Below are 12,200 nucleotides of genomic sequence, written 5' to 3'. Positions count from 1 at the left end.
CGTCAACAGCTGCTGTCTAAGAACTTTGGCGTTAATCCGGTTGTTCTTATCGTCGGACAAGCAATGATCGCCCAACTGCCGCCGAGCCAAATTACCGCCGTCCATGCTGGGTTAGGACTTTCACCATTCGAGCAGCCCGGAAGCCACATGGCCACGGGACTTCTCCATCGGTATACTACGACGCTATCAGCCCTACGCCGTAGCCTAACCCTGCTGACTGGCATCGCTTGCACCGAAAGCCGAAAGATCGTTGTACTAGGTGCTTTGTACATCAACCCCTAGTCGACTGCACAGCCAGGACATCTAATTCAGCAACGTAGCCGCATCTCTCACAAACAAGTCGGTATACTCTTTCTTGCCATCTACAAATGTTTCCAACTTTCTGTATAGATCGTGGATACTCAACGTATCTCAAGTTCCTATATGACTGAACTGGCGTTTTCATATATGTGACTTGAAAGAAGATATGTTCGAAGCTTGAAGGGTCGGAATTGTAACTCCGCGCTAATCTGTTTCTGGTAAACCCTTAGATGTGCAACCCTTAGTTTACCCGGACAGTCCTGGACATACTGCTTTACAAACGAGCTCTGGACTGGCGTCACGGTCAATCGCGGTCATTCAGTAAGTGTTTATGGGCTGACAGCAAAATGTTCATTCCATGGCGAATTGCGTCCATTAATCACAATGTAACAACATCTTGCCCGACGAAAAATCTCAGGTTGCTTGCGCACAAGAGCAGATGTTGGGTATTAGAATGAACAGACCTGGATGCTGTCTTGGTTTGTTGATCATGACGTTCGTGCTTCTCGGGGTCGGTCTCGGTTTCGGCAATACCATTAATCTCAACCAATGCTCTAGTCCTTGGCACGGTGCCAACCCAGAAGTCAGTCTTGTTAGCTTCCATTTCAGTGTCCGATATTCATCGGCTTCAATTTCGTCACTCTGTATATATGTTGGGATTTCGACGATATGTTTGATCATGCTTGGGAACAATTCTCAATTGCCACTTCTGCAAAACATGGCCTCCCGCTGGGCTATTCTTCCAGTCTTTACCTACTTCCTCCAAAGCTCGTTTGCGCAGGCCAACAACTCGATTGTCTCGATCCCGTATGAGCTTACTTACAAGCTGCCGGAATTCAATGGCAGCATCTTCCATTCCTTTGTAAATGGCACACAAACTGCGGATCCAGAAGTAAACAGCCTTTTCAAGTCCGCAACCCAGGTGCCATTCATCTCATTTGACGATGAGTTCCTCGCGCTCCTGGGATCAAACCCGGACCCGGTCCTGATCGAAGAGAGGCAGTCGAACTTTGCCGGCGAAGCTGGTGTCTGGATCAAGGAGCGCAACGAGGTCTGGTACACCACCTGGATCAACGACGGACCCACTCACGTTGAGATTTTGAACCTCACTGATAACACCATCCGAAACCTGACCTCCTCGGAGCCTCTACGAAATCCCAATGGCGGCTTTTACCACAAGGGCCTTATGTACTTCACCTGCCTGCAGGATGCGTCCCGAAACTGGCAAGGCGGAGTTGTGTCCGTCGATCCCGCAACAGGCAAGGTCGAGACCGTATTGAACTCGTACTTTGGACTCCGCTTTGACAGCATCGACGACGTGGCTTGGGTCACACAACCCGGCACCGACAAGGACTACATGTTCATTACCATTCTGCCGTTTGCCGATGGCACCAACTCAAACGACACTCTTCCCCAGGGTCTGTGGCGATGGGATCCGCAGGAAAAGCTCCTTCTACCTGCCATCAGTCGAACTGAGTTTCCCGTTGCAAACGGAGTCCGACCTTCGAGAGATTCGAAGTCACTCTGGGTCACCGATTTCGGCGGTGAAGAACGCAGCAGGATCTGGGGTCTGCCTTCCAAGGTCGGCGCGCCAGCCATCTACAAATACGAGCTCGACGAGAACATGTGGCCCATCAACAAGCGGATCTTCGGGATTACAAGGATGCAGGCTCCGGATGGAATCCGTGTGGACGACAAGGGCAGGGTCTGGACTGGCGAAGGCGAAGGCGTGGTCGTTCGCTCGGCTGCTGGAAAGGTTATTGGCATCTTCAACGCTCAGTTCTTCACCAGGGATCCAGTCAACATTGCTATTGTGCAGTTTGAACTTGCCGGCGACAGATTGATCATCCTTGGCCAGAACAAGCTCTGGTCGATCAAGGTTTCTGAAGTACTGGCCAGTAGTTAGTGGTTAGTTTCGTGAAATTGTTAAGTGATTCTCTGTAAATGATTTGGGCAGTGACGCTGCACCTTCCACAGTACAGTGAATACCTTTGTCGAACGGGCCGTTGGCCCTGACTGTCCGGGTAAGAGCTTGTCCGCCCAGACCCGGCATCGCAACGAGAGCTAATATGAATAGTGTAGCAACGACGTGATTCATATTTCAACAAGTCGTGTGATCAAAAGTAGCTCGTAGATATCCGCTGTTTTGATCGTAGACAACAACAAACGCCTTTTGTCTGCAACAACTCTAACCAAGAAGCATCTAGGCTCCCGTACGAAGTAGACCCGAGGAGGAAGGTGGGTCTAGGCTAGGTAGTTCCGAAAATAGAATGGCCCATAAATGCGCGTAGCCACACGTTAGGCAACGACTTTACACCCGTCCTTTTTAAGCGCGATAGTAAGTGCGTTCCCTGTTCTTCTCCTAGAATCACTTCAGACATTTCAGGATAGGCTCTCTGTCAGACAAGATCTTGGAAAGTAGAAGCGCAGCTACCACAGACCCTGCTGAGTGAAGAATTCTACTTCCATCCAAGCTGAGTTTCGCATCGAGCAGCGTGCCTATTCGCGCACGCCACTACATCTCAGCAAGAGCAATGGAGGTTGAGACAGGCATGTGCTCTATCGACGAGCTCCCGGACGAACTTCTAGTCGCCATCGCGGCTGAGTTCCAGGTCGAGCGCGGATATCTTGTGGACGCGGACGCTGAGGAGGGCCGTCGTAGCAGAAACGCAGTCATCGTTTACAGCCTGCATGCGCTGGCCTTATGCTGTCGGCGGCTCAACGCTATCGCCACTCCCTCCCTGTATCAGTGCATCATACAGACTAAGCGACTCATGCCCTTGCTGATACCGACGCTTCTGCACAATCCCCATCTCGGTCAGCATATTCAGTACATCGAGATTACAGATGATGAGCATGGTAACGCTGAGATGTATACCTGGAAGCTGTTTGAAGGTTTCGACCAGCCTACCCGCGACAAGTACCTCGAGCGTATGAAAAGCGCAAAATGGATTGTTCCTACATGTGACTTTGTGGCAGATGCTACCGTCCAGGCTGAGCAGAACTCGCCCACAAATGGTCTGTCCAGAATCTCCGAATCAACGCTTCGATGGATACAACAGATGATTAAGTCAAAGACCAAAGACAGCCTTGTTGTTCTGCTTTCACTCGCGGATAATCTCCAGGATGTCGCGATTGAAAACAATATCAACCAGGGCTACATGGAAATCCTGGCATTGACCTACTTTGCCAGGCCAGACGCTTTCAGAAGACTCTGGGTCTGTAGCGATTACTACCAAGGGTGCAGGGGCTACAGGCTACAGTACATGTGCTCAGATGCAAAGGGTTCTGGTGGATGCCTCGCCCATTACCTCCTTAGACTTTTTCTGCCCTATCATGTCCGTTGTGAACTTGAGATGTCTTCCGCAATATTAATGGAGGAAGTGTCTTTCACAATGCAGGTTCATCTTGAAAGCCTCATACATACGCATATGGAGCGCTGTACTTCACTAAGAAGTTTCAGCTGCCGATGGTCATGGACGAATAGAATCAGCCCAGATTATGATGTCGAGCTGCCCCAGATCCATCATTCCTTGTCGAAATTCCAGGACAGCCTGACCCGTCTTACCATTGATACCACTGATTTGGCGCCGTGGGGTACGCTCAGCTCGTTCGTACCGGCACTTGGTAGCCTGCGCAGCTTTAAGGTTCTGGCGTTTGTGGAAGTCACTGCTCTTGTGCTCTGGGGTGAAGGCGATTTCTGGGATCAAGGCCCGTTGTCTGAACTTTTGCCTGAGTCTATTGAGCATCTGATCCTCAAGACTGAGTGGGATGAAGACATTGAAGAAAAGTTGGACCAAATGAGCTCGGAATGCACTACCTATCTGCCTAAATTGAAGAAAGTGGAGTGTACTTGGAGGCCTGCATCCGGCTTCATTGCAGATCTGTTGATCGATGCTTGTCGTTTAGCAGGGGTTGATCTCAGACTCAGCGTCGAAGAGTCTCAAGATCTTGAGAGCAAGCACTAGTACCTGAGAGAGCCAGAGAGATATGTTTGGATTCAATGCAATGGGCTCTGCGAAGTTTCGTGTTATTCTGTTTGTACTGTGACCTTGTGCCTGACGCTGCGGCAACGTCAATTCTTATAACACCACTTGGCGCTTCGTTACCTCCAAAGAATAGAATACCAATTCAACAGTCCGATTGTATTCAAACAAACGCGAGCTGGAAGGCATTCTCCAGTGTGCTGTGAGTAGTAAATCAAAGCCTTACTCTACACGGTTCACGCATAATCAACACAGCCCTATATTCACCTCGTGCTAAGTGATTGAGATATATAGGAGGGTTCCGATGATGTCCTGCCGTTTAGAATTGACCGTCAATTACTTTGTTAACGAGAGGATGTTCAAGATGTAACCTTTTCTTTTACAACCCTGCTTCTCGCTTCTTGCTCCAGTGGCATACCGGCACATAGAGTGTTGCGATCTAGCCTCTGGCTACGAGCTCCTAAACAATACTATCCAAAGCGTCAAGCGCCTGATTCAAGATGTAACTATCGTATCCCGGTTGCCCTGACGCATACAACGGATCACTCGCGACCTGCTGGATAGCAGCTTCTTCTGTCATAATCCGTCTCTCGGATCCATGATGACCCCACTGACGTTGGAATGATTCATAAGCCTCATCATATTCACGTTTCAGGGCACCGAGTTTTGCATTTGCATCAGCAAAGAAAGACCTGGAACCCTCTGGTGCGGTGATGTGTTCCCTGTGCTCACTGTGGTTGATCACATGCGTCGTGAATTCTCCAGGGTGATTGAATATCACCGAGCAGCGGGGCGCTGTGCATTGGAATGGCGAGTGGTGTCCGCAGAAGTGCTCTCTTTCTATGGCTGCTATGAGCATGACCACAATCGTGTTCTGAAACCGGAAGTACTGAAGTCTTTTGTGTTTTGAATATTCGTACGCACCCAGGGGCCCACGAAATCTCTTGACCGGTAACAAAATCCTCGGTTCCAGCTCGTTCGGGCCTTCCTTCCACTTGTCGGTGACGTCAGATGTCGTAGTATCCGGGCTTTGGTGCCAGATACTTCTTTCTGCTCGGCGGTCGCGGCGCCCCGATGTCTTGAGCAGAGAAAGTGAGACCTCCGTGTTACGACCACACATGCGAGCGAGCCCTTTGAAGGCTTCGGGTGTCAGGCTACCAAGTGGACGCAAAAAGTTGTTGCATTGAATCATGACCCGGACGATTCGAGGAAAGCACGCGTGCAGTCTTTGCCAGAAGTCGTAGAAGCATTGTTCCACTCGTTCTGCTACTCTTTTTTCATCCTCGAATCCATATTGGAAGTCCCCAAAAGTATCACCCGTGACATGATGGTTCCACAGCCAGTAATCTTCTTCCAGGGAGCTAAACTGGACTTCCAGTTGCTCAACCATCTGTAGAAATTGCATGTCGTATGGTGCATCGCCAGGGAAACAGCCTTTGTGTATCCAGGTTGCATCGATGCAGTACCAAGTATCTGTGCATGAGAAGAACCGCCTATTCGCCTCAGACCGGACGTGCGATGATGTATGCATGAGGCTGAAGAGCGTTTGATTGTCGCAAAAGCTGAGGATTCGAAACTGCAACTCTGTCGGTAGTTGCAGAAATTGCGGAAAGTCGCGTCTCGATGATTGTTTTGCTATTGTCGGACGGACAAAGTGTGAGAAGGGAATATGCAGTTCCCCTTCGTTCGTGCTGCGTACATTCATATCGAGCGGCCTTTCCCATGCATACTTGGGAATTGCTCGATACATGAAGTTGGAAGTGCGCAATGTCCTATGTAGAGATTGGACTTGAGAGATGTGGCCCTTACGATGTGTAATGCGAACCAAGACGACCTCCTCAGGACTGAAGCGTGATCGTGTCAGATCACAGCTTGGGTGTTATAATGCGTTTCGATTCGATTCGATGCTATCAAGGGATGCATTGGATGATGTAGAAACTGTAAGGCTATAGCGTCGTTTGAGGGTACGATAGTTACTGTACGACCCGTTGCTGCCTAACTTAGCCCCGCTTTGTCCCGCGCTTAAACACGAGCGCAACAAGAGAGCACGACCCTTCTCTCTTGTTCTTGCCTGGGTAGTGAGAGTAAGAGATTAACAGAGGATACTCATTCCCGTAGGTCATACCAGTCACGTAGTGTAAGAATACTGTTCATGAGTCTTGAGAGAGAGATGTATTGAAAATGACTAAGCTGATTTAGTATCTAGCGTCTAAAGAGATGTTCTACTGTTGTATCGAAAACTAGGACATTCGGTGTCGATAACCCTTAGGCTGTGTCTCCAAGTTTCTCTGCAAACCAACTGACAAGATGGCTAGCTGTGGGATGACTCCATGTCAAAGTGGGCGGCACCTTAACTTTAAGTGTCTGCTGCAGTTGTCGTCTCAAGGACACGGTCATGACCGAGTCAACTCCTAGATCCGAAAGCGCTGCACGTGAGTCGACCTCTTCGGTCGGCAGCCCAAGTACCGTACCAATGCATGTGCGAATCTTTTCGTCAAGATACGCATTGAGCTCAGGTCCTGCCTTGGGTAGGCCACCAGCACCACCATTAGCTTTACCATCATCATTGAACGAGGAAGACTTCTCGCTGGTCCGTCTCATGACGATGTCGCCCAGAATGGCGGATGGGAGAGGCTCCCCTTCGTCAAGCGCAAGACTCCGCAGAACCACGCCGTGGTCGATGTCATACTTCGCCAAATGAACCCACGCGGCGAATGCCTCGTCACGCGTGACGTCCGTGATTCCCTTGCTCTCGAGTTCGGCGTTGATGAAATCCGTGCTCGCGCCCATGCCCATGCCACGCCAGCTAGTCCATTGGAATGCCACAGCGCCCTTGTCGCCATGTGCGCGACGATATGTGGCAAGAGAGTCAAGGAAGGAATTACCGGCACCGTAAGAAGATTGGCCAGTGAAGCCGACCAGCTGACCACAGGACGAAAACAGGACAAAAAAGTCAACCGATTGTGGTGGGAAGACTTCATGAAGCACCATGCCACCTACCACCTTAGGTGCGAGAACCTTTTTGAAAGCTGCCTGTGTAGTGTCCAAGGCAAGCTCATTTTCAAGGACACCCGCGGCATGAACGATACCTCGGACTGGTGGAAGGCTAAGATCTTCGAGGCGTGCCCGTAAAGCATCAGCCGCACCAGCAACAGAAATGTCCAGAGATAAAATGTAGACAGTCGCGCCCTGAGCTTCAAGTGCGCGGATAGCGGCCACGACAGGCGCGAGCGACGCGTCTGCGGTGTCCCAGGTACTCCTTGGAGGCAGACCACGTCGCGAATTGAGCACAATCCTGCGGGCACCCTGCTCGACCAGAAATCCTGCCACGGCGAGACCTAGTGCTCCTAGACCACCAGTGATCAGATAGGTGCCATCAGGCTTGGGGAGTAGCTGATTCTTGCGTGTTGAAGGGAGGAGAGCGCTTCGCGGCAGGCTGCGTAAGAGTGCAGTGCGGGGGACGCCATCACGTATGCGGATGATGTCAGCTCCCTGAACGTACCGCATCTCTGTCAGTGGAAATACTGTAAGTTCAGTGTCGATCAGGCCTCCAAAGTGTTCCGGATGCTCGCTGGCAAGAACGCGACTAAGTCCAATGAGTGGTCCATGAGCAAGTGCAGTGGGCGTCTCCGTCTCGAGGATGTGAGGTGTAACGACGAAAAGTTTGACGGGAAGGCTGTTGTTCACGACGAACTTGAGGACTTCCAGAGTGCGCCAAGTGTATGTCTCCGATGCTGTTTCAACGTCCGACAAAGAGGAGATCGTTCCAGGAACATATACCACTGCAGTACCCTTCGAAATGGAACTAGAGATGCTGCTCAAGTCTTGAGGGGCAGACAAAAGGGTTGTCTTAACCCTGCTCGGTATACTTTTCGTGTATTGATCGGCTGTCGACTGATCATCGCACACCAGGACAATGTGATCAACGACCAGCGGCTCTTCCGCCAATGTCGCTGGTGGCCATGCAATTCGGTGCACCAGGCTTTCCATGCTTCCACTTGCTCCCGGGGTGCCTTCAATTTCCGAGAAGCGCATCGACGTGAACTTGGCCAAAACCTCGCCGGCGTCGTTGAGCACGCTTACATGCGAGGCCAGATCGGCTCCTGTCGCTTTTTGTACGTATAGCCAGCCAATCTTAGGGGGATTTTGCTTGGTGAAGATGTCCACACGCTCGATCTGAGCAGGCATGCGTAGTCTTGGTTCATCGAAAAAGACCGTCGAACCGACCGACGTTGCGGCATCTAGGATCGGCGCCCAGGAAGATGGATCCCACGGTAATTCACCGTCGACAGCAACGTCTGGGGCGACGTCAACCCGAGCAATCATCTCTGAGGTGTTGCCATAATGCTGGGTTACCGCCCAAGGAAATCCCATAGCCGAAACGCCGACTTTGTCAAGATAGTCAATGGAGAAGTTGTCGGCAAGTTTTGTACCAATACGAGTTTTCACAGCCTCGATGTCCAGATGTAAATCCGAACTAGCGAGCGGCTTCGAGTTCCACTGGGCCGTGGTATGGGTCACCCAGGACGAGGATCCACCAGCATCGCCATTGTCTTGGATCAAGCGCGACACGAGCTTTACTTCGCCAGGGCGGGATATGATCTGGACCGACCGTGGAGCGTTGATGGCAACAGGGGTACGAAGAACAATATTGAAGAGGGCAGACGCGCCAGTGCCCTTGAGGAACGTATTGATGAGACCGGCAGCAGGCACGATTTCCGTTCCATGTAAGGGGTGACTTCCAGGAAATGGCTTACTATCATTGTCAAGCTGTGTTGTGTACACAATCGAGTCGGTACCGGCGATGTCGAGTCTTTGACCCAGCAAAGTATGTTTCTCCACGTCATGCAACTGTGAAGAGCTCACTGGGCCAGACTCGATCTTACGCCACACGGGTCGGTGCTGCCAAGGCGTTTTTGGTACACCTCCGGCCCATGGACCGGGTACAGCGGTTTTCCAGTCGATTTCTACACCCGTACAATGGAGCTGGGCAATAGCGTTCATGATGGATTTCTGGCTGGGCTTATTTCGAAGGACTGTAGGGATCATAGAGAAGTCCTCGATGCCTGCATGCATCAAAGTTTCGCTTATCGAATGAGAGACCAATGGGTGAGAAGATATCTCAAGGAACACGCGGTAGTTGTCTTCTACCGCAGCCTGAACTGCCGAAGTAAGATGAACGGGATTTACCATGTTGTTCACCCAATAGTCTGTTGTCCGTAGGTCTTGACCGCGAGGATCTGCAAGAGATGTAGAGTAAAGCTTGACGTGACCTGCACGTGTCGGCGACAGTGCGCCTTCCAGTACCTTCTTGAAGGGGTCGATGAGGTCGTTCAACGTAGGCGAATGAAACGCGATGTCACTTTTGACAAACATGACCTTAATTGAGCGACTCTTAAAGTCTTCCGCGGCCTTTGCGATGGCCTCGACAGAGCCGGCCACGACGCAAGACGAAGGAGAGGAGTCTATCGCTGCAGCAAGATCGTCTCGGCCTTGGATTTCTGCAGCAATCTCTGCAAAAGGCTTGTTGACAAGGATCATAGCTCCTTTGCCCATGTGCTGGCGGTATAGAACAGAGCGTCTTGTGACGATAATGGTTCCTTCTTCGCGCGTCAAAGTTCCACCGATGACGCTCGCTGCGATCTCGCCGACAGAGTGTCCAATGACAGCTTTGGGATACAGACCACGGTGATTGAGTACGGCACTGATACCGATTTGCATCAAGTAGGTTAGAATCTGAACCTCGTCCGAGGAACCGAAATTTCCCTCTCGAAGCAATGAGATGGGTGATACACCTATCTCTGTCTTGACAATCTCATCAAGGGGTAGGATAGCATTGTAGAAGGCGGGGTTCTTGAGGAGTTCCTTGCCCATCTCAGGCCATTGTGCCCCATGACCCGAGAAGACCCATACCATGTCCTTGTTGATTTCGTTCCCTAGGATACGACCCTGAGTAACGTTGGCGCTTTTCTTGCCGCTACTGATTGTTTCCAGGACTTCAATTGCATGATCATGGCTGTCGACGACGAGTGCCGCTCGAAACTCATGATGATCGCGGCGTGATGCTAGGGTGGAGGCTATGTGTGCAAGACGATGCTCCCGACTAGCATCGGACTCCATCCATTTCTTCAGAGACAACGCTTGAGCAGTCAAACGTTTCTCTTGCGGTCCGGAAATTAGAATCAATGCTGGTTCATCGATCTCGGCTTCGAACAGCGCTGAGTTCGACAGGTCATGGGCGCCAGAGAACTGTTCAATTATGGCATGTGATACTGTGCCGCCGTATCCGTAGGAGCAAACAGCCGCGCGGCGCAGCCCTTCTTCGCTAGGCCATTTGGTGGTTTCTTGAACGACTTGGAGACCAGAGTTTGCCCAGTCAATTTTACTTGTGAGCTTCTCGAGATTAGCTTGAGGAGCTAACATGCCTTTGTGTACGGCCATGACAGCTTTGATGAAACCCATGGTACCAGCACCAGCCTAAATCAAATTGTCAGCTCTAAGCCTTTTAAACAAGAACTTGCAATGTTTCTCATGAGACAGAGGGGAACAGAGAGTCCTATCATCAGCGAAAACGGAGTAGGGAAGAGCAGACAATATATAGAAGAGAGGTCGGGATGCAACTTACCTCTAAGTGACCAATATTGGGTTTCAGACTTCCGATGTAGCATGGCTCACTCTGAATACGATCTTTTCCGTAGACAGTAGCAAGAGCCGACACCTCGGTGGGATCCCCAAGTGGCGTCGACGTCGCATGTGCTTCAATGTATCGGATGCTGGAAGGGTCTACGCCAGCTACTTTCAGCGCTTTTTTGGCCACTGTCTGCTGAGCCATGCCGTTGGGAGCCATTATGCCGGCCGTCTTTCCATCTTGTCCGACCGCAGTTCCCTTGATGACGGCGAGAATATGATCCCCATCTCGAATAGCCTGAGAGATGTTCTTCAGAACCACAGCTCCAACACCTTCGCCACGGCCGTAGCCGTGTGCTGAGTCGTCGAAAGATCTGCATCGGCCTTCTGGTGAGACTGCCCCAGCCTTGTCCAGGACCCGCACCATACCGGGTGCGGACATTGCCTGGACGCCTCCTGCAATAGCTATGCTACTCTCGCCAAGAAGAATTGCTTGTACACCATGATGAACAGATACAAGGCCTGATGCGCAAGCTGCGTCCACGGCCGTAGAGGGTCCAGTGAGATTGAGATGGTATGATATCCGATTTGGTACACCGCAGTACGCTGTCCCGATGCCCATGTTATGTTCAATATTGGGTAGATCTTCGAGAAGCAATCTCGAGTAATCATCTGAGTTGACGCCCCAAAAGACGGCTGTATCGGTTCCAGAAAGACTTTTGGCAGGGATTCCACTGTCTTCTAGGGCTTCGTACGCTACTTCAAGAGAGATCCTTTGCTGAGGGTCTGTCTGCTCTGCTTCTTTAGGTGATATACCAAAAAAGGCACTGTCAAAGTCCTCCAGTCTATCAAGGAAGTATCCTTTCACAGTCGCTTGTTTTAAGACTTTGGGGTTTCGTACGTCGCGACGTTCATACGGTTCCCACCGCATAGGCGGTATATCTCCAGAGAAGTCTCTTTTCTCGAGGAGAGACTTCCATAATTGTTCTGGATCATTGTTACCGCCAGCTACGCGGCAGGCCATGCCAATAACGGCAACATCGCTTCTGGTAGACTGCCACTATCATCAGCAATTTACAGACTGCTAAACCTTCTTTGACTCACAAATTGACTATACTCGGTATTAGGGGTACCGGGTGTTGATGCTTCGCGCTTTGGGGACTTCTCAAATGATGGTATGGACTCATTGGAATCCGATCCCGTACTGTGAGAAGGCATGGTAACTGAATAAGAGCTCCAAGAATATAATATTCTAAGTGTGGACCAGTATATGGTTTGTATCAAAAC

General features: G+C 50.8%; 4 protein-coding genes across 4 annotated transcripts; 2 read left to right on the top strand and 2 right to left on the bottom strand.

The window, feature by feature from the left end:
- Window positions 1-798: 798 nt before the first annotated feature.
- C7974DRAFT_467871 (uncharacterized protein) lies at window positions 799-2,206 on the top strand (the record flags this gene model as incomplete). Its single annotated transcript, XM_046146375.1, has 1 exon — window positions 799-2,206. The coding sequence occupies exon 1, from the start codon at window positions 980-982 to the stop codon at window positions 2,204-2,206; it is 1,227 nt and encodes a 408-aa protein (XP_046002947.1). The 5' UTR covers window positions 799-979.
- Window positions 2,207-2,680: 474 nt separating this feature from the next.
- C7974DRAFT_439465 (uncharacterized protein) lies at window positions 2,681-4,268 on the top strand (the record flags this gene model as incomplete). Its single annotated transcript, XM_046145281.1, has 2 exons — window positions 2,681-3,541; window positions 3,764-4,268. The coding sequence occupies exons 1-2, from the start codon at window positions 2,835-2,837 to the stop codon at window positions 4,266-4,268; spliced, it is 1,212 nt and encodes a 403-aa protein (XP_046002946.1). The 5' UTR covers window positions 2,681-2,834.
- Window positions 4,269-4,613: 345 nt separating this feature from the next.
- On the bottom strand, window positions 4,614-6,192 carry C7974DRAFT_383097 (uncharacterized protein). Its single transcript, XM_046140733.1, has one exon. It carries the CDS (start codon window positions 6,034-6,036, stop codon window positions 4,747-4,749), a length of 1,290 nt encoding a protein of 429 aa, XP_046002945.1. The 5' UTR covers window positions 6,037-6,192; the 3' UTR covers window positions 4,614-4,746.
- A 359-nt stretch (window positions 6,193-6,551) lies between these two features.
- C7974DRAFT_419720 (6-methylsalicylic acid synthase) lies at window positions 6,552-12,170 on the bottom strand (the record flags this gene model as incomplete). The annotated part of the gene is made up of 3 exons (XM_046144218.1): window positions 12,018-12,170; window positions 10,912-11,967; window positions 6,552-10,763 (listed from the first exon to the last, which is right to left on the bottom strand). Exons 1-3 carry the CDS (start codon window positions 12,129-12,131, stop codon window positions 6,552-6,554), a joined length of 5,382 nt encoding a protein of 1,793 aa, XP_046002944.1. The 5' UTR covers window positions 12,132-12,170.
- Window positions 12,171-12,200: the final 30 nt, after the last annotated feature.

The sequence above is a fragment of the Boeremia exigua genome, assembly GCF_020726555.1.
Source record: "Boeremia exigua strain MPI-SDFR-AT-0100 chromosome Unknown C7974scaffold_1, whole genome shotgun sequence".
NCBI classification, from domain to species: domain Eukaryota; kingdom Fungi; phylum Ascomycota; class Dothideomycetes; order Pleosporales; family Didymellaceae; genus Boeremia; species Boeremia exigua.
Note: the sequence above shows the minus strand (reverse complement) of the source record. Positions and strands in the feature narration are given on the sequence as shown.

Coding starts and splice junctions, on each gene's coding strand:
- C7974DRAFT_383097 (XM_046140733.1), bottom strand. CDS start 6,036: ATGTATCGAGCAATTCCCAAGTATGCATGGGAAAGGCCGCTCGATATG.